The sequence below is a fragment of the Scomber scombrus genome, chromosome 12, assembly GCF_963691925.1.
Source record: "Scomber scombrus chromosome 12, fScoSco1.1, whole genome shotgun sequence".
Taxonomy (NCBI): domain Eukaryota; kingdom Metazoa; phylum Chordata; class Actinopteri; order Scombriformes; family Scombridae; genus Scomber; species Scomber scombrus.
The window spans coordinates 14,220,017-14,246,185 of NC_084981.1; the positions used below are offsets into that span (position 1 = coordinate 14,220,017).

Genomic DNA, 26,169 nt, shown 5'->3' on the forward strand with positions numbered 1-26,169 from the left:
ACTTTGATTCGTTGTGTATCTAATTTCTCCGTCTCTCTATGTGTCTTTGTGTGTGTAGTTAGGCGTGTGCGTGAGCGCGTGCCAGCGCATGTGAGTGCCGACCAAAAGCGCGCTGGGTTCACTCAGCTCCTGGATGCCGAGAGCGCACACAGAAACAGACAAGGGAAATTACGACTTACATGGCTCTCCTTTTGTATTTATGGCAAACCAAATATGACTTGTTAACGGTCGTATACTCTTAGCCATCCTCTGTGAAGGCGAACAACCCAGCACTCTCAATCCCCCCCCTCTTCAGTCAGGATCGCCCAAGATATCAGTTGTTTCCCACAGTTCAACATTCCGGAGCACACACGGGGAAAATGAAGGCGAAAAACCGTGACCAAAGCTTGTCGGACTCCAGAGAGCTGGACGGATCCTATGACCAGCTAACGGGTGAGTGAACCAGCGTTTTGAGCGCCGGTGGACGTTGTGTGATATCTTGCAGGAAAAAGATTCAATATGTAAAGCTGACAATCTATAAGGAGCCTGGTCTGCTTAACTTAAGGTAGCTTGACATGTCACAACCTGTTCGCTATTCATCTCATCACCTCACGAAAAAGATCTTTATGCAATGATCTTATGGATATTCACTTAACATTTGTGGCACGCAAGTTTATTTACTTCATGTACAGATTTTTTAGCTTCCATGGTAACAACAGTTTCCTATTTTATTCCTACATTTGCTGCGTTATCCCACAATAGTTCTTTTTTCGTAAAGGATAAAAGAAAGAGGGGTGATGAGTTAAGATCAATATCTTGGGAAAAAAACCTTTACATATTGAATCTGTTAATTGCAATGTTGCATGTATATGTGGTTGCGTAATGTGGTGCGTAATGTTGGTGGATGATGGGTGGCTTGTGTCAACAATTAAGAGACAAAAGTGTGATCTTTGCTTGCCTGGCTCAGATATTGGGAGACCACGTCACTGTGGCCGTCTTGGCTGATGAGAAGAGCGACCTGATGCCCAAATTGTGGAGCTCGACCAGATTCTTTTGCTTTGGCTTGTTATCACTCTAAAAGAGAGGAATGTCTCGTGTCACATCGGGCTTTATTTGCACTTTATTCCGCCCCTGTAGTAATAAATTAATATATGAATGGGCTTATATTAGTTCTGCAAGCGCAGCAGACATCTGAGCGTGACACTAATGGGGATTTTCAAGTGGGGTAAATTCATGCGTACTTGCATTTGTGAGTGATTGCTCTGTGGTGTGAATAAAACTTGATCCAATATTGTCTGCTAAGTAAAATTATGTCTCTTTCTCTCTTTGTGAGTGTTTGTGCATTTGAGTTGAGTAAGCTGATGGCACTCTCAGAGGAGACTTGACATTATGGTCATATATAGTGAACCATTTCAGTGAGTGACATTGAGCACACCTGTGTTTTGTATGTGCTCCTTTGTGAGCTGAGCATTCTCTTGAGGTGTTTTCCTGTCACCACAGCCTTTTCGTTGTCATTGCTCACAGACCTCACTGCTTATGTGAGCACTGTCTGCCTGTTAAGTGCCGCCTGCCTAAATAAGAAACCTGCTTTTATGCCTGAACACATCTCAGGCCTGAAGAGGGAAGTTGTGCCTGTCCAGACAGCTGTGTGCCTCGGGCTCCACGGGGGACACCCTAATTTAATTTTTCACTTGTGTATGCATTAGCAGCTAAGCAGTGCTTTGACACAAATTGAATGCATCCTAAATTAAGAGAAGATTGCAAGAACCATGTATGTTGATGTGTGAGTGGGTATCTGCCAGGTAAATATATTTGTGTGTGTGGGTATAAATGTGTGGGTGAGAAGAAGAAGAAGCAGCAGTATCACCATTTTCGATGGTCTGTTGTTGAAAGTTGAAATGAAAAATGTGGGAGACTTTGTTCCACCAAATTCAAGCTTTACAACTCAGCATAGACTTGTAACTCATGTCAACCAACCCACACGCTGTGCTGACCGTTATGCTTGGACAAACAGTGAGCTTTGCAGACCTTTTCAGAGACTGTACAACACACTTAAGCAGCTTGACTTCTTTCCTTGCAGCTCTTTTTGGAGTATCTTTATTTTGCAACTTTACACTTGATATCACACATATTGTAAATGATTCTTATGTGTGACTGTGGATGGAGAGTTAACTTTCTGTAATGTAAATCTTTCCAGAAGAATCATCATTTTCCTCTTTTTAGACATTCCATCTCTTCCCTCTATTCTGTCCAGTTTGTTGAAACTGTCCCCTGTGCCTGAATGTCGACAAGGCTTTCTTAATAGTTGAACGAAAGGAGAGAAAGGGGGAGAGTACAAATCATTCAGTGTGGCAGAGCAATTTACTCCTGGCATAGTTTTAATGACTTTTTCAAAAGCTGTAAATTGCATGGTTAATTCATCTTTGTAAGACGCTGTCAACTCCAAAACATACTTATCCCTGATAGTTTACATGCTTATTAACTGCGGCTCATGCCAATAGGAGTCAGTGTAATGAAGATGTGATGCAGCTAAAGCTCAGGAGAAATATAATTTTTCATGATTTTTGGGTCAGTAGTTAAGGTTAGAGTAAGGATTAAGCAAGTGGTTTTAATGGTTAGGGTTAGGATAAGTCTCCAGGAAATGAATGTAAGTCTACGTAATGTTCCCAAAAGTGACCATGATCTGATGTGTGTGTGTGTGACAGGTGTTTCTCTGCATCATCCCCATTTAAATAAAAAATGTATGCAGTAAATAAAAAAGTGTGCAGTATGATGTGAGTGCATGGCTTTAAGTGGATCTTTTTGTGTGGGAAGGACGGCTACAGGTGAGTCATTCTTCTTACTTACAAGCATCTGTGTGTGCATGTGTTTGTGTGTGTGTGTGTGCGTGTGTGTTCTCACAGCAAATCTGACCTGTGTTGCTTAAAGGTAGTGTGGGTGGTCTCCAATCACAGTTTGAGTGAAATGTAACCCTCTGGAAATAACTCCCTATCAGCCTGCTACATTGTACTGAAGTGCACCCCACTGTGTATGTGCATGTGTCGGAATGTGTGGTAGCTTGGTATTCCCCGTTGTGTTTAAGAGCACCGGCTGAGAGATGAGAGGTAATTATAGAAGCGTGGTGCAATAATCTCCTCTTCTACCTCACAAGCCACACTCAAGAGGAATCATATCACCTAGACACACACACACACACACACACACACACACACACACACACACACACACACACACACACACACACACACACACACACACACACACACACACACACACACACACACACACACAATGGCTTATCTATATATGAATATGCAGCTATTATCTCAACCCTGATTTCCTCTGCTTCTTCCAAGTCTAGAATATTATTGTATCTGTATCAGTGCTAATGAACACAAGTCTGTCAATCATGCCTCATGTGAATGTGCATCCCCTCATGTTTTAGTGAAGGATGTTACTTGTAATCTTTTTAATCAAAATGTTTTATAAATACTGTATTTTTGTATTGTGTTAAACCTCAACAGTTTACCTTGTATCATTCAACTCTTTATTTATTTAGCATTAACTCAATATGAACATTTAGGTCTGTTGCAATAGTGGGGCATGTTTCCAGTGCGTGAAAAACAACACCCTGTGCACCTTATCTAGACAGTCCCAGCTGTAAAAATGGCAAACCAATGGGTGACGTCACACCTCGCTATGTCCATCAATATATATGTATATATACAGTCTATGGTCCAAACTTGCCAAAACTTTTTATTTGGTCAATTTTTGCAATGGGGAGTAGGTAACCCTAATTATGACTCAACATAGAGAGATCAATACCACAGTTTTGAATTTGTTCTATGTGTTCAATTCAATTTTACCCATTTATGGTGTATTACAGAGTATGTATGTTTATTATGAGGTATGGTCAATTCTTGCAGCCGTTATCTGTAGCTCAAACATCTGTCTCAAGGACCCAAGGGAACACAGAATCAAATCTGTGCATACTCGAAAGACTACTTTAGAGAGAACATGTATGGTGTGCAAACACTGCCTTGTTTGTGTGATTGTGATTGCAGAATGTTAAGTATGAGGAAATGGGATATGCAATGATATCAATCTCTCAGATTAACTGCATGTTTGAGCTGTTCGCCCACTCTAAAGCGGCTACAAATCCTTATACTCACATAAACTTACATACATACACACACATAATTATAGATACATTGCCACATATGAGGACAGCACAGACAGATGGAGGACCCAAATGCAGCTCACAAGACAGGCAGGTGTAATGAGAAGGTAATTTAATACAAAAGAAACAATTCAGGTTTTACAGGTAGAAATGGGAGCTAGACCAAAACAGGTAACCATTTCAAAGTGACAATGTAGATAGGCAGGTGATAAACAGGCAAAAAGGCTGAAACCACAGGACTGGCTGGAACCGATAAAGTCCAGGATTGGATAAGATCAGATGGCTAGAAAGCAATTGTCCAATAAATCAATTTCGAAGAACAAAGGAAAAGGACCGGTGCAAATAGTCAGGATACAGGAGCTGATTTGGGAGTGGGCAGCAGGTGCAGGCAATGACAGAGTGGGGACAGGTGTGTAGATGGAGAAAGGAGGGAAAGTCCAAGGGTGTTTAGTGGAAAAGTTCTGGGGAGTTGGACGAAAGAACATGGTTTGGGGAATGAGGAGCAGATAGTGAGTTGATCATGACTTAAATGTTTACATTCAAGCTATAATTTCTGACACATATTATTAGGTTGCTTGAGGTGTATCTTCTTAACCTAACTTAATAAATATGTCCTTCATTTTCAGTTGACTGGTCTCACACAGCAGTTCAGTTCGCAGCTCCAGTAAAGATGTTTGGACAGTTTATTTCTCACATGCAGCTCTTGACTAACAATGTTAAAGGAATGACATTAAAAGCCTTGCCAGGCTCTAAGTCACAATAAACCTCTCTCTTAACCAAGATATAGGGTAGGGGTGTTGCGGTGAAGGTCATTAGCTGGTCTGTAAACCACATGACACACACCCCAACCCTGGTGACTGATGCAGAGGCCTTGTGGTGAAAATCATAATTTACAATTGCTAGCTCAAACTGATTCCAGGGCAAAGGTTGCCTTCATAATTGAGCCTGTAAGAGCGAATTTAGCCCAGGGTCACCTTGTCAGCACGGCTGTTTTTCTGCAGCTAGAATCACAATGGCCACTGGCACTAATTAAAAGCCTTGATTTAATGTGTCATCCGATGTGCCGGGGCGTGTGTGACATGCATTGGCTCATCAGGTATCACCTCTGGGTGCCTGGGCCTGGGTCTCTCCTGGAAATGCCAGATTTGCTGATGTGAAATGACTGCATTCCCACATAGTGGAATGCTTGGAGTGGTTCACTTAGGCTTATCTGTCACATCAGTAACGTCACTGTATGGATGGAAAGAGGAAAGGAAGGAATAATAAGATAGGAGGGAAGGAAAGGAGAAAAGGGAAGAAGGTAAAGGAAGGACAGAAGCCAGTAATGCTCTTTGTTAATCTGTCACAATCATACCCATCAATATAGTCCTGAGATTATATGGGTGCTGCACACTTGAGAACTTTGTGCCTCTTGTGGTAAAGTGAACTGGATGTTTGCATGTAGAAACTATATGTACAGTAATTGCCCATCCATCCTTCCCTAATGTCCCCACCATATTTCTAAATAATCTGACAGTCTCCACTTTCTACTCCACTCTAATTCTCTTTTCTCCTCTGTCTACATCACACTCGTGCCGCTCGCTCTGTCTCCACTCTCACAAATCAGATTATATAATATCATATACGTATATTTCTGTCTCTAACAGTGTGTCTTCAGCGTCTCACTTCCCATGTCCTGATTCATCTCACTTCTCCCTCCAGGCTCTCTGCTCCCATACCTTCTCTGCTTTCCCTGTTGTCCATCTTCGACCCAAACTCCCTCCCTGACCCCTCTCGTCATCTCCTCCCATCTCTACAACCCATCCAGGCTGCGGTGGGACCACAGCTTAATGAGGCTGGGAAATACAATCAATCCTAACACGTTTTAATCTTTGACCAAATCTACAGAGGGCCGGCCGATCGTTAATTAAAATAAACCCCACTTACCTCTCCCCTGGTCCTCGTTTTCTCCCTCTCCCTGTAAACACATTCATTTATAAATGCCTGCAGGGGGATGAGGAGAGAGGAGGGATGGAGAACAAAGCAACAGGAGATAAGAAGATGGTAGGGAGGAGAAAAATTTGGCTGGGAAAAGTCAATATGCATCTCACATTGAGGATGAAGGAATTACAGGGCAGTGGGGTAACGAAAATTAAAAGAAATGTTTGATACTTTGTGTTACAAGTAGTCAGAGGTCTTTTCCACATCAGTCTGACTCTGTTGCCTTGTCAGAGATGTTTATCAACAAGCGACTGACTGATTGACTGACAGAAAATGTCTCTGAGCGTGACGATACCCAATGCCATTCACTGTGTGTCTCTCTCTCACTTCCTTCAGTGCCCTGTCACTCAGGACATCTGATCTGTATTAGAGGAGGACTTTTGTCTATTAGCTCAGCCATTCTCCATTACACAGATAGTAAATCATTGGTATAGGGAGGAAGAGAGACCAGCAAACAGCCAAAAAATTTTACTGTGTACAACTTTGTAGGTCGAATCCTGTTCCTCTTTCTTTTGATTCATTCAGTGTATGTGTGTGTGTGTGTGTGTGTGCATGTGTGCTAGAGAGAGAGAGAGAGAGAGAGAGAGAGAGAGAGAGAGAGAGAGAGAGAGAGAGAGAAGAGAGAGAGAGAGAGAGAGAGAGAGAGAGAGAGAGTCCTCTGTTGTTACTGTACAGACAGGGAGACCCAATTGCAGTTCCAGTTCAGAGTTTTTATTCTTCAAAGTCAATCAACAAAAAACTTCAGCCAGTAGGGTAGTTCAAAAGTCCACAACAAAAATCTTCACTCGTAAGAGGAGTAATCAAAAATGCAAAAACAGAAGCTTGGCAGGGCAGAAAAACAAGCAGAATCCAACAAGGAGAACAAAGAGGTCAAACTTCTAGTTCAGGGCTCCAACAGCACTCACAGAGAGACGGACAGGACAATCTGACACAGAGCATGGAGTGAGCAGAGTTTAAGTAGGCCAATCAATTAGGCCAGCATAATCAGGGGCAGGTGGCAAACAATTAAGTAATCATGGGCAGCTCCAGCCAAAACCACATGGCCAGGCCGTACACAAAGGAACCACCAGAGGGCAGACAAGGGTAAACAAAACATGACAGAAAGTGACAGATAGTGACAGTACTCCCCCCCCAAAAGACGCCCCATGGCGTCACTAAGGTGCCGTGAGTCTCTGCCGCCTGAAGTCAGCAATGAGGGACGGGTCCAAGATGTCACGGGTCGGGGTCCAGCACCTCTCCTCAGGGCCGTAGCCCTCCCAGTCCACGAGGTACTGGAGACCCCGGCCCCTCTGTCGGACATCGAACAGACGGCGCACAGTGAAAGTCTCAGCGCCATCAACCAACCTGGGAGGTGGGGGGGGGGCTTCGGGGAAGGGTGCATGGGGCTTGTAATGAAAGGCTTAATCTTGGACACATGGAAGGTGGGAAGGGGCCAATAAAGCGAGGGGATAGCTTTCGGGACTGTCTTGAGGGGAAGGTCTTGGGTTGACAGCCAAACTCGCTGCCCTTGGCGGTAATGGGGTGCTTGTGATCGGTGTTTGTCAGCCTGCCTCTTCATTCTGGAGGATGCACGGAGTAGAGCAGAGCGGGTGAGCCTCCATGACCGCCGGCAGCGGCGGATGAAGGCCTCTGCGGAGGGGACCCCCACCTCTCCCTCCTGGTGTGGGAAGAGTGGTGGTTGGTAGCCCATGGAGCATTCAAATGGGGACCGACCAGTGGAGGAGGAGATGTGGGAATTGATGGCGTACTCCGCCCAAGGCAACTGCTCACTCCAGGTGGTAGGGTTCTGGGAGGCCACACAGCGCAGCACTGTCTCCAATTGCTGATTGGCCCTCTCGGTCTGGCCGTTTGTCTGAGGGTGATAACCAGAGGACAAACAGACAGAAGCACCCAACAATTTGCAAAAGGCCCTCCAGAACCTAGAGGAGAACTGAGGTCCCCTGTCAGAAACCACCTCAGAGGGTAGCCCGTGCAACTTAAATACATGTTGTAACATGATTTTGGCTGTGTCTTTAGCAGACGGTAAGCCAGCAAGGGGAATGAAATGTACTGCTTTGGAAAAGCGATCAACCACAGTGAGGATGGTGGTGTTACCAGCAGACGGGGGCAAACCCGTGATGAAGTCGATGGAAATGTGGGACCAGGGCCTCTTTGGAACAGGTAAGGGCTGTAGCAGTCCTGCAGGTGGGCGTGTGGAGGTCTTGTTTTGGGCACAGATGGGGCAGGAGGCGACAAAGGCGTTGGTATCCTCTCTCAGGGTGGGCCACCAGAAGCGCCGGCCGATGAAGCTGAGGGTGCGGTTGGATCCAGGGTGGCAGGAAAAGCGTGACGAGTGGCCCCACTGCAGAACCTGTGAGCGGACAGAGGTAGGAACAAAGAGACGGTTATCAGGACACTGACTGGGGCCTGGTTCATTAGCCTGAGCTGCGATGACCACAGATTCAATCTCCAGCTGCGCAGCCCCAATAATGTGATGTGAGGGCAGGATGGTGTCGGCCTCCTTGGGGTCTTCATCTGTACTGAATAGTCGGGACAGAGCATCAGGTTTCACATTCTTGTGGCCAGGGCAATAGGAGAGGGTGAAGTCAAACCTTGCGAAGAACAGTGACCAGCGAGCCTGCCGAGGATTGAGTCTCTTTGCCGAGCGGAGATACTCAAGGTTCCTGTGGTCTGTCCAGACGAGGAAGGGTTCACTAGCCCCCTCCAGCCAATGCCTCCATTCCTCAAGGGCCAGCTTTACGGCTAGCAGCTCCCGGTCACCGATGCTGTAGTTCTGTTCTGTGGGGCTGAGGCGTGGGAGAAGAAGGCACGGGGATGAATTTTGTTGTCCTTGGCAGATCGTTGGGACAGTACAGCTGCCACACCGACGTCAGAAGCGTCAACCTCCACTATGAACTGCCGAGCAGGGTCTGGATGAACTAGGACTGGGGCTGAGGTGAAACGTTGTTTCAGGATCTGGAATGCAGTCTCGGCTTCAGGGGACCAGTTGAATCTGATTTTGGATGAGGTTAAGGCGGTGAGGGGAGCTGCCAGGGTGCTGTAACTTCGTATGAAGCGCCGATAAAAGTTGGCAAACCCCAGAAAGCGCTGAAGTTCACGGCGAGATGATGGTGTTGGCCACTCCACCACGCCTTGATCTTGGGGTAGTCCATCTTGAGAGTTCAAGCTGAGACCACGTATCCCAGGAAGCCCACGGTGTCGCGATGGAATTCACATTTCTCAGCTTTTACGAAGAGCTGGTTCTCGAGTAATCGTTGGAGGACTCTGCGGACATGTGAAGCGTGTTCAGAGAGAGTCCTGGAAAAAATCAAGATGTCATCCAAAAAGACAAAAACAAACTGGTTGATCATGTCTCTTAGCAGATCATTCACCAACGACTGGAAGACAGCAGGGGCATTGGTCAGTCCAAAAGGCATTACCAGATATTCATAGTGACCCGAGGTGGTATTAAAGGCCGTCTTCCACTCATCTCCCTCTCGAATGCGGACTAGATGGTAGGCATTTCTTAGATCGAGTTTCGTGAACACAGTGGCTTCTTGCAGTAACTCAAAGGCAGAGGACATTAAAGGAAGGGGGGTACCTGTTCTTGACAGTTATGTCATTGAGGCCTCGGTAGTCAATACAGGGTCGAAGTGAGCAATCCTTCTTCCCAACGAAGAAAAAACCAGCACCCGCAGCAGAGGAGGAGGGTCTGATGATGCCTGCTGCCAGAGATTCTTGCACATATTTATTCATGGCCTCAGTTTCAGGACGAGACAGGGAATACAGTCGCCCTCTAGGAGGGGATGTGCCAGGGAGCAGATCAATTGCACAATCATAGGGGCGATGTGGAGGTAGGGAAGACGCTCTGGACTTACTGAAAACTGCCTTGAGGTCCAGATATTCAGACGGGACTGCTGAGAGGTCCGGAAATTCCTCTGCTGGAGTGGAGACAGGAGATGGAGTCTGCGCCTGGAGGAGACATTGGGAATGGCAGAGAGGGCTCCAGCCCACAATAAGTCCATTGACCCAGTCAATGTGTGGATTATGCTTCACTAACCAGGGGTGGCCAAGAACTATAGGGGCTTGAGGAGAGTCAATAACGTACAAGGTCAACTGTTCATGATGATTACCAGAAAGGCATAGACTCACCGGCTGACTGGTGTGGGTGATGTTGGCCAGCCGACGACCATCCAATGCATTTGCCACCAGGGGTCTGTGAAGAGCAGTAGTGGGTAGTTGCAGCTGGGTCAAAAGGGAGGTGTCAATGAAGTTCGCCTCAGCCCCCGAATCCACCAGAGCCACCAATTGTTGTTGGAGACTGCCGAAGCTCAAGGTGGCAGGGAGGAGAGTAAGTTGCACAGAGGAGGGTGTTATGGGTGTCACACTCACCAGTACCCCTCTAGCTACTGGCGAGCGCTGGATTTTACTGGGCAAGAAGCGATGAAGTGCCCTGCCACAGTACAGACAGGATCCAGTGGTCATCCGCCTCTGTCTCTCTGCTGGGGTAAGACGGGTGTGGTCCACTTGCATCAGCTCTGGATCAGGAGTGCTGGTGGTCGCCAGAGTGGTAGCCATGTCCCTGGCCAATCTGGAGCGAATGGAGAAGGCTCTCCTACCCGGGCGCTGTTGCAGCCTAGAGTCAATTCTGATGGCCAGGTCAATCAACTCCTCGCAGGTCGATGGGAGATCATGTGACACCAACTCGTCCTTGATTTCATCTGATAGGCCATTCAAGAAGGTGTCAAAGAGGGCTCCTGCGTTCCAGGAAGTGGATGTTGCCAGGGTTTGGAAATCAATGGCGAACTCTGAGACAGAACGGCCACCCTGGCACATGTGTAGCAGCTCCCGTGCAGTCTCATGGCCATGTTTAGAGCGGTCGAAGACTCTTCTCATCTCGTTACGGAACTCACGGAAGTCCTCACAGACATGTGACTCTGCCTCCCATAGGGCTGTTCCCCATTCTCTTGCTCGCCTAGACAGTTGAGTGAGAACATAGGCCACTTTAGCTTGGTCAGAAGGGAAGGTGGCAGGTTGAAGTTGGAAGATGAGTGAGCACTGAGTAAGGAAGGAACGGCAGGTGCCGGGCTCACCAGAGTACCTCTCAGGCGGGGGCAGACGAGGTTCATGAGCGGCCGTAGGTGTTGAAGCAGAAACTGAGCGTGCTAGCTGCAGGGGCTGAATCTGGGCGGCAAGGTCTCGGACACTTGCAGCTACAGAGTCCAATAGAGTGGAATGTCTTCCAAGCACAATTCCTTGCTGTTCCAGAGCACTCCTCAGCTGGTTCTGGTCCGCTGGGTCCATCTTGGTCAGATTGTACTGTTACTGTACAGACAGAGAGACCCAATTGCAGTTCCAGTTCAGAGTTTTTATTCTTCAAAGTCAATCAACAAAAAACTTCAGCCAGTAGGGCAGTTCAAAAGTCCACAACAAAAATCTTCACTCGTAAGAGGAGTAATCAAAAATGCAAAAACAGAAGCTTGGCAGGGCAGAAAAACAAGCAGAATCCAACAAGGAGAACAAAGAGGTCAAACTTCTAGTTCAGGGCTCCAACAGCACTCACAGAGAGACGGACAGGACAATCTGACACAGAGCATGGAGTGAGCAGAGTTTAAGTAGGCCAATCAATTAGGCCAGCATAATCAGGGGCAGGTGGCAAACAATTAAGTAATCATGGGCAGCTCCAGCCAAAACCACATGGCCAGGCCGTACACAAAGGAACCACCAGAGGGCACACAAGGGTAAACAAAACATGACAGAAAGTGACAGATAGTGACACTCTGTCATCAGGGGTTATCAGTATGTCTCAGATTGAAGATGAAGAATTGAAGCAGGTGATCACTGTGAGGGTGTTTTATGTGTGTATGTGTGTAGCTGTATACATGGTGCGGAGGATGTCTGAAGGGCATGCGTGACTGCTATCACCGTAGGATTTTGGGGAAAAGGATGTCTGGAGTGTGTGCCCTTTCTTTTTTCTTAACTACAGTCCAGTTTGGTGACTTACTCTGGTAGTACATTTGATGATGTAAGTTTGTGGAAAAGTTGCTGTATATGTTAACATGAACAAATAAAGGCCAGGGAAAAAAACAAGGATGCCTCTTATATAATGTGCATGGCACTTGAGCATAAATAGCAGTTACCTGGATGTAACTCCGGTTCTATGAGTACATGCATAGCCCTCTTGCCAACCATCACAGAGAGGGGATAATGGTGCTTATTTTTATAACGACAGAAGTGAATGTACATGAACATTGGTAACCAGGGTAACTTGGCTACACAGGTGAGCATATATCAATGAACATGCTACCTAAATGTTACAGCTTAAGTGGTGCACTGCTAAAGCATTCCGGGTGGAACTTGAGAACCAAAATTACTGTCCCGCATGTCAGAGTGAGTGGATTACCGGTAATGCAGTAGATCAGAAAATGAGAAGGCTTCATACTGAAATATGAGAACATACACATATAAAATAGAAATAAAGGCCTCTCTCTAATACAGGCCTTCTTCCAATAAAGGCCTGGTACCCCCTGCAGTTGAGGTAAATTAAGGCCCCTGCCCCTAGTTGATGAAATACGGTATACTGACACGTTTGACGATGCCCTCCCCTTCCTCTTGTGTTGTTGATAAAAGCAGAAATGCCACTTACAGGCAGACAATATGTGACTGTAATTTAGTTGAGAACAAGCTCTTTTTGAGGAAATGTATGCTTTTGACAGAAGGTTCTTCAGTAACAACTTCAGTGTGATTGACAACATAGCAGAGAGTGATAAGGAGAGAGGTGGAGGTAATTAGAGGAAGCCTGGGGTTTGCTCCTGTCAAAAGCAAAAGCTGGCATGCAGGCAGAAACACACACATACACACACACACGCATACAGAATTTGGGCCCGAGGGATGGCAGCATGGGAGATCACTGCAGATGGTCTTATAATCAATCAGTTCTGACAGAACTTTGGACAAGGTCTAGTCAATAACACACACACGCACACACATAAGCGTGCACACAGCTGTGAAACAGGGAGAGGAGAAAGAACAGTGGGCAAAACCTGGTCAATAACTGTCAGTTAGCCTACAAATCAGAATAAACTCTGTGTCTCCCCATGCACACAATGTCTAACTTATAGCCCAATCAAGACAAGTTTAATGGAGAGTGTTCTCTGCTGTTTACAATCAGAGGTGATGAGATGAGAAGTGAGAAAGCATCTGTACAATATGATGCCAAAGAGTCAGGAGAGTTTAACACGAGTCTCACACGGTAACTACTTTTCACCAACATATATTCCTAAAAAATTCTCGAGTTAAAAAAGAGCACATATTGAATGACAGACTGAATACAGAGGACAACACTATGGATGATAAGGCAGAGAAATTGACCACAAGGAATGTAAACTGTAAAGGTGGAGGTGAGTAAGCTCTCTAAAAGTGAGGTGAATAGATGATCTGTGGATTTGCACCGTAACATGATGAACTGTATTGTAAAACATCAAATATCACAGTGCTGTCTATAGTTCACAAGCTGTTATTGGTCTGCATTTAAGTAACCCACACACAGTGCAGAATAATCTCAATATTTATGTTTGTTACATAGTGTAGTGTTTGGCATGTTAAACAAGCTGTTATTACAAACGTCTATAATATTACGAAACAATTTGATATTGTGCAGCATAATTAGCTCCCTTGGCAGGCCGTTAGCTGCCCCCAAAATGTCTGCCTTCATCTATGCACCACTGTCATCCTGGGGCCAGGTTGTCAGAGGGGCCATTTCCTGACAGCTTGGTCTTTATCTCTCCCTGTAGAGGTGCTAAAGTCAGCCAAATCCTCAACCAGCTAAATATGCACAGTGTGACAAGGAAGAAGGAAACAGGACAAATTGCATTCGGGAGGCTACGATATGGTTTATGGTATTACAATTGTGTGAGAGTTGGTTATTGAGAAATGTTGAAATGCTGAGCTGGTAATTTTGTGCTCTGCTCCATAGAGCCACGTCAGTGTGTCCTGACTCGACTGTTAATCTGGCCTGTACTTCTTCACACTTGTATATTCTAAAGACGTGGACTTTAGAAGTCCAGCAACATACTTGTGTACTTGAAAATCCATTTGCTTTAATCATCTCCATTGCACACTGCTCACACAGGGTTTGCTTGTTGGCTGTGGGGCTTGAAAAATCCTAAACCCAACCGCCATGGCTTGGCACCAGGATTTCATAAGAGTTAATGGAGTCCACTAATCAAAACACACACACACACACACACACACACACACACACACACACACACACACACACACACACACACACACACACACACACACACACACACACACACACACACACGCAGGCAGGTTTGACTAATTGGGGGAGTGACAGTCATGGCAGAAAGGGGATTGTTACCGACCTGGAGCCGAGCAACAGCACACACATTAGCATCAGAGGTGGACCCGAGCCTAATGTCAAAGGCTATATGGAGTGGAGAGAGAGGAAACACTGAGAAAGAGAGAGGGTGGTGATGAGTCTGCATAGTGAGAGAGAAAGTGACTTTTGAAGAAGAATGAAAGTACCCACTTTTGGACATACAAGTTTAATTTAAAATATACTATAGTTTCTGTGTGTAATGTTTTACACAGAGAAACATCTTTGCAGTGTTTTCAAAAATATTGTGGTAAAGCATAAAACTAATTTGAATTGGTTGGATGAAAGTGGCAGCCTCCCAGACTGTAGATTTGTTGCATTTTGGAACATACTATTGTCAATTCAAATCACTTCTATAACATTTCCCTGTTATGAAAAATAAATGAAAAAATCAAAATAATCATACATAAGCGGCAACACAGAGCTGTAAGGACGCTTCGCTCTCACACGCGCTGCATTTATAGTTACACAAACACACACACACAGTCAATCTCTAGTGTGCGCTCTTGCTCACTCACTCCAGATTCCGGGAGATTGGATCTCATTTGCCGGCGTCAGGGAGACGCTATCAATATGCGGGAGACTCCCGGAACTTCCGGGAGAGTTGGGATGTTTGGCTATTTGATGCAGTATTAGATGTCATATGTTCATCCTCTGACTCAGTGAATTGCCCAATGAAATCAGCTCAAGTTTTTACAGGCTGCCTGTTAGCTTCAGCAACAGTGTATTTTCTTTATTATTTTAAAATTATTTTTTATTTAACTCCTGCAAGTAAGTGGTGGGTTGATAGTTGCTCCTTGTTAACAAAGGGGTGCTGACACTGGAATACAATATTATATAATATCCAGTGTAAAACTAAATGTGACAAAGCATAAATTTCACCAACTTTGTCTTTGTGTGTGGAGTGGGCTCATTATTGTTCCTTGTGGTCATTGGGGGGGAAAACAACATTTTCACATAAGCGATTGCTATCTTCAGTCGTCTTATTGCATTTGCACTTGCAAATCATTACCATAGTAAACTTTACATCTGGTTGACAATACACAGCAAAAGCCTACAAGGCATAAAAGAGGCTTGTGTTTTTAAAAATAAATTACAGCAAAAGGGCTGTCCTAAAACCCACCACTAAGTTGGACATAGTATGACAATGTATTTACCGTAAATGCAAAAAAAACCAAAAACTGAAATGAAAGATGTCCTGACATCATTTTTAAAGTGAAGTTATAGAGTGTCTTGAACTCTCCGAAAATTGTATCATACAGCTTTTTTTCTTTGCAATATGGCAGTAAGTCTCTCTGGATCTCTGAGCATCACCTGACCTGAAATGTCCGCTGTTGCCACCAAACAAAACATCACCACACAGCTCAGTGTGGCCCATGGCAGCCTGCTGGAGCCAGGCTGTCAGAGGGGACACTTCTTGACAGCTTGGTCTTTATCTCTCCCCCAGTGAAATGCTAAGGTCAGCCAAATCTCAACCAGTTTCAGGCAATTATATATTTTTCCGGCATTTCAGAACTGGACACTTTGATAAGCCTATGAAGGACAGGCAGAGATGAAAACACATAACAGGATAAACACAGTCACAGTGATGAGATATTTAGTATTAAAGAGACACATTAATAAAAGCTGACTCAAAATACTTTCTCTTTATTTGATGCATTTGTAAAATCAAATTGCCATGCACGACCAAGTGTGATATTTAACTGTGACTCATAAATTTGGGTGTCGGCAGCAAAACCTATTAAAAATAATATTACAGGTAATTATAAAGGCCGTAATGAACAGTGTACTTGAAGAAAGTCACAGAGAAACATCTGTGTGAAGGTTGTTTTTATGGTCACCATCTTTTATTTTACAACCACAAGATGTTTGCTTCTAATGAAGGAGAATTAAGGAGATGCAGTGCATGCATTGCGATGCAAACTCAGAGAAAGTCATTAAGAGGGGTAATGATTATTAATGAGGCTGGTATGAAACATACACGTTGAAATATGGGCCTGATGTTTCCTTCCTGCGTGTTCATGACTGAGAGAGGCTCTGGTGGATTTTGGCTTCAAAGACGGCATTACTGACGGTGCATAATGGCATAACTGACTCTCACTGAACAGGATAAGCATGGGGATTGAACCAGTTAATTAAAGTTTCATTTTCAAGTGCATTAAAATGCCTGAAAAAAGCTCTCGCCATGGTTTAACATGCCAATGATATTCTTTTTTTTAGTATGTGTCTGTGTGCACGTGATATGTTTATGTGCATGTAGGAAGTCTACAATTCTCAAGCCACTTCTTTCCTTCATCTCCCCTTTCTCCTCACTCCTCACCTGCTTTTCCAATTACTGTTAAACCCATGTAGTCACTTCTGATTTCCTTATGGTTATTAATATATTTGGCTGTCAAGTCTGTGGTGGTGAAATCCTGGACATTCCTTGGCTCACGTTGCAATCAGCCACTTCTGAATCCTGTTCCAGGTTGATAAGACTGGTTTACTTCTGAGGATAACACAAATCTTATTGATTTGTTTAAATTTCTCCTCACTCTTATATATTAGCATAGAGTAATATACAATACATGTAGGTAAGCAGACTTGTCTCTCTAAAATTAAGGCGGGGGTGGCACAGCTGTAGCCAATTAACTTCAGTAGGTAGCTTGCCGTTAGGACCAAAATGAAACTTGATGAATTACTGAGGCTCTCTGCAAGCCGGTGTGTGCATTCGGCCAAAGATAGTTTGAGAAACAAACTCCATTTTGTGACATGGCTCTGATTGCAAGTGAACTGTAGTAACACACATTGTTGCGGTTTTACAAGACCGTCATCACTGATAGGCTTGCTGTCATTTCACTTGTCAGAATCTCAAACGTTCTTGTTGATTATATCCAGATTGGAGACAGTTAATCAAACAGAAAGATCCCCAACTACTTTGAAAATTAATGAAATGTTTTAGCCATTTTTCAAGCAAAAAAAGTACAAAAAAGAAATGTTTCCAGCCTCTTTGATGTGCTGCTTTTCTCCATTTTATATAATTGTAAACTGCATATCTTTGGATTACTGAAGATGTTTCCTTCTGAGAAACGAGAGTTCACAGTTTTCTAACATATGATAAATTAAGTGATTAACTGATTATTCAAAAAAAAAAAAAAATCAGCAGATTAATCAATAATGGAAATAATTGATAGCTACAGTCCTAATTCTCTCAGTAATCTCCGTTTATCAACGTGGCACTAAAGTGGAACCCCAGTATTTTGAGAAAGTAACTTGTAGAAGGTGTACAAAAGTAAGTAGGCTTCATCTGTTATTTTTAATGTGTCAGATGAATATTTAATCAACATTTTATATCCTATGCAGTTAAGTTTTAGGCACAAACTACAGATTGTGAGCATTAATCAGACTACCACTCAGAGCTGTAGCAGTTTTGCCTACTCAGTCAACAAAAGTCGATTTCAGTTCCCAGTTGAACTTTTGAGTTATTATGTTATTTAGTTCCTGTTTGAAGTTGTTGGTCATGTTTCACTAGTTTGGTGGCTGTAGTAGCATTTCATGGCCATGTAAACTGTGAGCAGGTCAGGAAAACATCCGAGTTGTGTGTGTTTTTGTGAAGTAGTGTCTGTGTACAGTACTCTCTGAGTAGATCTTGACAGTAGGGAGTCTTCAGTTTGCAGAGATCTATTTCACATTCATTTCACATCTTCTCTCACCTTCACTCCTCACTCTTCTTCCTTCCTTCTACTTTTGTTTTTTCTTCTACATGCCATGATTTTATAAATGAGAGGCAAATAACAGGTAATGATGGTTTTGTTTACTGCCGTATCTCACTCTCTCCTCTCCTCTCCCCTGCTCTCCTCTCCTTTGCTCTCCTCTCCTCTCCCCCCTCAGATTAGAGTGGATGTAAAGTTAATAGTTTCAGCTCCAGTTCTCATGCCCGGGTGGCCACAATTCGTGGGTAGGGCACTGGGCATAGTAATGGAAATTGTGTATGTGTGTGTGTGTGTGTGTAGAGGTTGTTTGACACAAGAAGGTTTATTCATATGAGCCCTTGAGTTCAGTGGGGGTAGAAGGTTGAACTCATGATTAAGGTTGTAGAGTTAAAGAAGCAAAACATAGACATCTTTCTGCTAATCAGATGTTATCTGAAAGAAATGAGTCCAACTCATCCAAACAACATGACAGAAAATAACAGTTTCACATAAATAATGTACAAAAAATATTAACCATCATGTATTTTGCTGTGACGTGACAGATACAATACAGACAGGCCATCTGGAGTACTGGTGAATAATTAGTAATGCAACAAACTACCCTTTATTATCATTCCAAAGTCATTAATTTTAAAATTTCAGTCTGTTGACAGTGAACAATGCTAATATCAAAAAGCAGTGAAAGCAGTGTAATCTCAGTAATGTTAGTCCCTATGTTACATATTAATATGATGCCTAACTATACATTATATACAGCAACATGTTGTCTAATTAGTACTGTATGTGTTCTGAAGCACCACATGGTAAATACAGGAAGTGATATTCATCGCCTTCGTGCAACATCCCATAAGAGTCCAGGTCTGAACCAATCTACATACCCACAACAAAACCCTTCAACTGCAGCACACCCCAACTTACACAAAGGTACGAGGGCCCAATCATCGCTGCCTGCAGCTTTAATTTTGTCCTTGTTCAATCTATGTCTTTAAACTGCGTCAAATTTGAGTTGACAAGGAAACAGCAGGCATTCTCAGAATTGAAAAATTAAGCTTTCAACAACCACCCGCAGGGGGAATCTGCATCATTAACATACACTCTTACACACACACACACACACATTCACACACACACACACACACACACACACACACACACACAATGATTTTGTTGAGAACAGAAATGCACGCATACACATACTCGCAATCACACCCATATGCATTCACAGTACAAACAGTCATTTTTCAGTTTTTTGAGGAATTACACATTTCAGGTTTCTGGAATTAAAACAAAAATTAAATCCCCATTGATGTAAGTACTTATAATTTTACAATCTGAGATCTTCAGTGGACCAAATAAGAGGCCCCCCTATTATATTATATATGCATATTGCAGATATATTGGCAAATGAGTAACAAGGAATCACACTTCAGGAATCCCAGAAATACTGTATGATTGAGGTAATTTAGAAACGGTGTCAGGATGTTCACCAGAGAAGACTGGATTGTTCAACTGAAAAAGTTTTTTGACTTTTTTGAATATTGTATCAAATATTGATATCCTCCTTAAAATCTGATATTGTTCACACATTGCTCCTAATTCTACTTTAGACTTGAACCAACATTAACAGTTCCTTTGAAATAAAAACAAAAACTATAAAAATTGCTTCACTAACTGTTGCCAAAATGTATAACAGTTTAAATATGTGCGTCTGATCAGAGGTTTCAATCCCAGTATTTAAGTTTTTTGTGCATGTAATACAGTAAACTGAGAAACGTTGAATAATTCATATTTTTCCTTAAAATATTTTTTTGATTTGTAATTCGTGGGCATATGATTAAGTATCTTTGAGCTCAGTGTGAAGCAGATCAAAGATTACTGGTTTCCCTCTTCTGTGTGTGTGTGTATGTGTGTGTGAGAGACAGAGAGAGAGATATAGAGAGTGAAGGGAGGATAGAAGTCATCTCTAAAGGCCCCCTCTGTCGTCTCGCTCTGTGATAGTGATCGTTGTATAAAAACTGAAAACAGAGACTAGTCGCTTGACCTTAGATCCTTTTTTTCTCTGAAACTCCCCCATTTCTATAAAAGACTTCCAGAAAAAAAAAATCTAACATGCAGTTAAATGTGATCAGGGCAAGCAGCCAGACGCAAACATACACTGCTACACAAGCACAAAGTGACTTTACAAGCAACAGCAATTTAATAAGATCAGATATGACCCTGCATGTCAATTCTTGAAAATGAAATGACTTCAAACTTGGAAGGAGCTGATATCATCTGATGCTGTATCTTCTGTTTGTTTTTTTTAAAAACAGGCTTTACAGGCAGTGAGCCAAATCAAAGTTTTATGGAGCAATGCAGTATTCATTTAGTGAGTAGTCGAAGTTCCACTCTTCAGTCAAACGATCCACAACACACCCACACACCAGGCACACACACTCACATACACACACACACACACACATACACACACACACACACACACACACACACACACACACACACACACACACACACACACACACACACACACACACACACACACACAAACTGGAGGTGAGGCTGACGCCTGATGATCTGTTGATTCAGACCCATAATACCACAGCTGCTCTCTGTCAGCACCTTCAACCAGCTAGAAAAGAACCTCTGTCACCGCCTGCCTGCCTGCCTCTTAGTCTGGCTATATGTCAGCATAATGCTTATGGGAAATATTTTTAGCACCCCTCTCTTTTGTCCTTGAATAGAGTGCACTATTACCAAGGCTGGGAGGAGGGGTGGGATTGGGTATTACATAAAATTGTACAGGTGTTCCTAATAACCGAGTCGTTATTTTTTCATGATATACAAAATGCAAACAATGGCATTGTTCAAAGTCTGATGCCATCTTGTGCAACAAACTTTTAGTGTCTAAAACACTGATGATGTAATCCTGCGGAGGCTGCTAAATTACAGATCACTCACTGAAGAGGATTTGCATTCCCAAACGATTACTGTGTGTATCTGAAAATTGCTAATGATAATGTTATGATGTTTCAGCATATCAAGATCTATACTACCCATACTACTGTCTATAGTTTTGCAAAATGTTACTTTTTATTTGTAATTCTAAAGTCTTTTTACTTCTCCCAACTTTTCATCACAATAACACATGGCCTGCAAGTTTGTGGTGCAGATGAGTAGATTTAGGAGCTATCAGTCTAAAATAAAGGTGATTTGAACGTTAGCTTAATTTACTAACGGCACAACACAGCCACTCCTTCGACTCTTAGCTGACGGGACTGGCCTCAATTAAGCCCTGTCACTTAAGTGATAAGTTGTATGCCATTCAATATTATTTGATGAACAAATCCTATGAAAAGACCAAAATCAACAATGAATTGATACTACTAATTAGCTAGCTTGGGGCATTTTCAAACCAATTGTTTATTTGCTCTGCTCCTAATCAGTAGATGAGTTGGTAAAGTTGCTGCTTTTTGGTTCAGTTTTATTTCACACAAATATTAAAGGGAACAAAAATGCATCACAAAAAGCCATGTAAGATTGTTCATTCCACTTACTGGTTAGTTGTGTCTGTGGTGGGAGCAAGGACGTAAACACAGGAAGAAGATCCTCTGGCCAAATGCAGCATTCTTCATTGTGCTAGTCAAGGTTGGTGCTCAAAGCACACCTGGCCACAGGAGCTGTTTAGCTCAGACTTGCAGATTACGCTTGTAGCTAGGTCTGATCGAGGTCAGATCACATTCCCACTGCACTTTGCCTGCTCCAGAATTTATTTGGGACTAGACCGAGACCATATCTGCAAAGTTTCTCAGTGTAAATGAAGAGTCCGATTTGACTGACTAAACTGACCCAACTAAACAAGGCAGGATTGATTCTTATTTTATTGTCCCATGAAACTCCACTGTGGTCCAAAAATGTATGTTAGTTGACACGTTCTTCCTCCCCTGAACCAAGCTCACTTAGTCAACTATTAGTCTTGTCATGTATATAATATCTGTGACTGTTTTACATCTTCAGTAGGAATGAATTGGTTTGGTGCCCCAAACTGGAACATTAAGCAAAAATCGAGCAATACGTTGCTGGATTTGGTTGCATTTGTTGACAGTCAGTAGAATAATATAAAATATTTAAAATATCACTATCCTCATCCTTTAACTCTTGATAAGACCCACTATTGTGTACCGCTAGGATACTTCTCTGTCTGAAACATCAGCAGGTGATGCAGTCTTAGGGATTTGGTGCTAACTGGATGACGTCAATGTGTCTTCATGAACTTGCGCATTTGTAGAAGTGGGTCAAAATGTTGTTCTTCTAGCCTTAGTCCTACTACCCGGTCCTTGGAGAAATCCAATGTATTTTATGAAAGCTTTATGGGGAGATTACATTAGAAACGAATCACGTCGATGTGGGCAGCCACTTTCAGTCTCAGGAATGATTGCATGTATGTGTGAGTTTGTGCTCTTGAGTCAGTGACAGAGACTGTGTTACACCTATAACAGAGAGACTGAGCACCTGCTGATTCTTCAGTTTTCCATCTCCTGCTTCTCTTTTCTTTTAAGGGAGGTTGTGAAAGAGGGACACACACACACACACACACACACACACACACACACACACACACACACACACACACACACACACACACACACACACACACACACACACACTAAGAAAAGAAAAGCCTGAGACAGATTGTGTATGTATATGTGTGTGTGTGGCATGCCTACAACAGAGATGGAGAGAGAAAAACAGACAGGTGTATGTTCCTGTTTCCCAAGTCTGCATCTCCTACTTTGATGTGTTTTTACAGCAGCAGAGACAAATTCATCCTTCTGTGTTTCTTACCAGCTCTTCAACAAACCTTTGCACTCCTCTTCACTTAACTTTGTATTAGACAGGCAGTCTAAAGATAGAATGGAACAATGAGGACTGCACTACCGCTCTGCTCTAATAAGCAATGATTGGTACTTTTGTGGTTTTTTTTAATGGCTCAAACTATGAAATAAGCAGAGCTGAATCAAGCCTGTTGATCTGCACTGGCACCGCTGCAGATTTCCTGAGCTAATTCTTTCTCTATAGTGCATGGGATCAGTTTTTATCATAAGTAATCTGGAGCCTCACTTTTGAATTGAAGTGAAATTTGAGAATAATTATACAATTTACAACAATAATTTGTGAGCATTTCCTATGAATAAACATCCATTTTCCTTTAATGTGTCTTGTGGCAGCAACAGTTTTTTTCTCTAATAAATACAAAAATTGTGCAGTTGGCATGATGTGTGTGTGTGTGTGTGTGTGTGTGTGTGTGTGTGTGTGTGTGTGTGTGTGTGTGTGTGCATATAGTGCCTATAGTGTGAAAGTGATTAAAGGTTTTGGCAGCTGCACATAGTGTGATGGTGTATGAAAGAACAACTATTGAGGCTGAAAAGAACGGAGAGACAAGAGAGGAACAGAGAAATGCTGGTCAGCTTTCTTGGCACAAAAATGAAGTGATGTGTCTTAAAGATTTGGGGAGCCCTGGTAATGCTGATGAAACTGTTTGTTTCTCATTTGTTAGTCAAAGTACCAGTCGTCTTGGCTTAGTAGGAAATCCCCCTTTCCCTGTTCTTTAACATCCCTTTCTCCACTGCTGAATTTGCGGCCTGTATTGTGGCGGTGATGACAGCAAAGCTATTACAATAATCCCAGCTCCTCTGTTCTCCTCCTCACCTCCTTTATCAGCCCCTCACCCTCAACCAGTATGACAAAGACTGTTTTCTGTAACGTGAAGACAGATAAGTTTGCACTCAACTCACTCAAATAGGAATGCTTTTTATAGTGTATTATGGATGGAAGTGATACGCTGTGGTGCAGTCAGAGAGAGTGGATTGTATTCATACACACAGACCAACAATGACTTTTTGCAGTTGCTTTTGAAGGGTCATTGTATGTCTTAATATTACGCATTCACAGCATGATCTCCTTTGTGTTGTACCAAATCCTTAGACCACTCAAGACAAAATAGTTCATCAGCAGGAAATGCACACAACCACCAAACGCTTGATGTCACCTTTAAGACGGTTGTTGGACAGCAATAATGCATCACAGTGCTAATAATCACCTTCATGAGTAGTGTGAAACGAATTGGATTTTGGATTGAATTTCAAATGAACTTTATGCATTGTATTTTCTCCATACCTTTTATAGGCAAAGCTGTTTTATGAGATGTGTTGTTCGGAACATAATAGGCCTGTCCTTTTTATCGTCTCTTTCTAGTGTAGGTGTGACTCATGCTTATATTGTTAGAGTTAGAGGCATTTTTATGCAGGTCTTTCTTTTCTTTATGACCTTGTGTCTTTGTCTGTCTGACCTTGTTGAAGTTTTTGCATTTTGAGTGTAGCACTTTGAAAAAGTTATAGACAGATGGGATATAAAGCAGGGTAATGGTGCTGGCTAATGGCCCAATATGAAAGTATGATTTCGTACAGATGCAAGCCCACATACACACAGACGTGTGCGCAGACATATGCACACAAAGACACAGGAGGGCAGGCCCATCTCCCTCCCTGTGTAGGTCTTATAAAACTGTGACATTTTTCTACAGCTCACCTCCCTCTCCTCTCATCGTCTCCTCCTCTGCCCCTATTCAACTGAATCCTGATGGGGGAGCCTGTTTGTCTTATCGCCCTCTGCCAGCTGTGGTTCGGATTGGGGATCTAGGGGTCTCTCCTTCCCTCAGCTCTCCCCATGCTTAAAGAGAGGGGGACAGTGATTTGACACGCTTCACACACACACACTCATAAACAATTAAAACATGCATGCGGGCACAGAGACACACTGACAAAAACACACAGACTCACACATGTGCACACTCGTGGAGCTCATCCAGATTTGAGCTTTGAGCTGCAAGTTGTGTGTACCTTAATAGTAATGTTGAAGAGGGAATATTGTCTGACTTCCTTTCCGCTGGCTCTTCCCCTTTACTCTCCTGATTTTCTGTCATTAGTTCCTCTTTTTGCTAGACTCTGTAATGCCATCTGCCTGTGGCTGTTAATGGCTACAACCAATCTCTATTCCCCCATTCTCCTCACTCACTTAAGCACCTTAATGAACCACCTGTACACTGTATATGTGTGTATAACGTCTGTTATAAAGTTATAATGTCTGTGTCTGTGTATGTGTGTGACATCTACAGTAAACTGCCAGAGGGTGGCCCCCTGCTCTCCTACTTTGAAATGAGAACAGAGGAGGTGGAATAACTCTGGCAGCCACGAGGAACATATGTGCTGGTGTATTAGTGTGAGAGGCCTGAGGTTTGAGCCAATCATTGAGATTACTCTGGCAAAGAAATGAGCCTGAATTTGGTTAGTTTAATTATTTGGTTCAACACAACGAAAGTGGACAATTTATCTTATTATTGGTTTATGATTTTATCATTTAAGTCATGCTCATTATTAATTTATTTTTATATGCCGTCTCTGTCACTCCCTGGCCTTTCAGATCCAAGTACCATTAATATTTGTGTTGGATTCTGGAAAACTGACATTGTGCATTTAAAAACTATTTGCACAGAAAAAAAACTAAAAACATTGAGAGGGGTAAAAGGGAGATAGTTGTGAAGTAACCATCACGCAGCAGTTATCTTATAATGTTAATCTGGCAAATGTGTTAGCAAACAGTTGCCTATTTATACATCCAGCAGATACAGAGCATGGTGAGTTGTGTTTCTGGTGACCTGATGAATGTAAGTTCAATATATGCTCTCCTACTAGCTCTGTTTTGGTCTCTACCAAGTCCTGAGGGAAATGTGTGTCTCTGCTCACCGGCTGGTTAGTAACTTTTTTTTTTGAAAATATTTTTTCTGGCATAGAGACCATTTGACAGTAGAGAGACAGGAAATTACGGGAGAGAGAAGGGGGGGTGAGACATGCAGAAAGGTCTGCCGGCCAGGAATCAAACCGGGGTATTCTGCATATATG

The 26,169-nt window shown here is 43.0% G+C and overlaps 1 protein-coding gene across 4 annotated transcripts in view; it reads left to right on the forward strand.

Moving 5' to 3' along the window:
* The first annotated feature begins 359 nt into the window (after window positions 1-359).
* Window positions 360-26,169, forward strand: part of LOC133991616 (Kv channel-interacting protein 2) — a 100,550-nt gene continuing 74,740 nt past the window's right edge. For 2 of the 4 annotated variants that reach the window (XM_062430083.1, XM_062430088.1), the window contains exon 1: window positions 360-432. In XM_062430083.1, coding sequence (XP_062286067.1) covers window positions 360-432 — 73 coding nt within the window. Of the gene's footprint in view, window positions 437-14,545; window positions 14,563-26,169 lie in introns of all 4 variants that reach the window. The other 2 variants (XM_062430085.1, XM_062430084.1) reach the window with 2 other exon arrangements.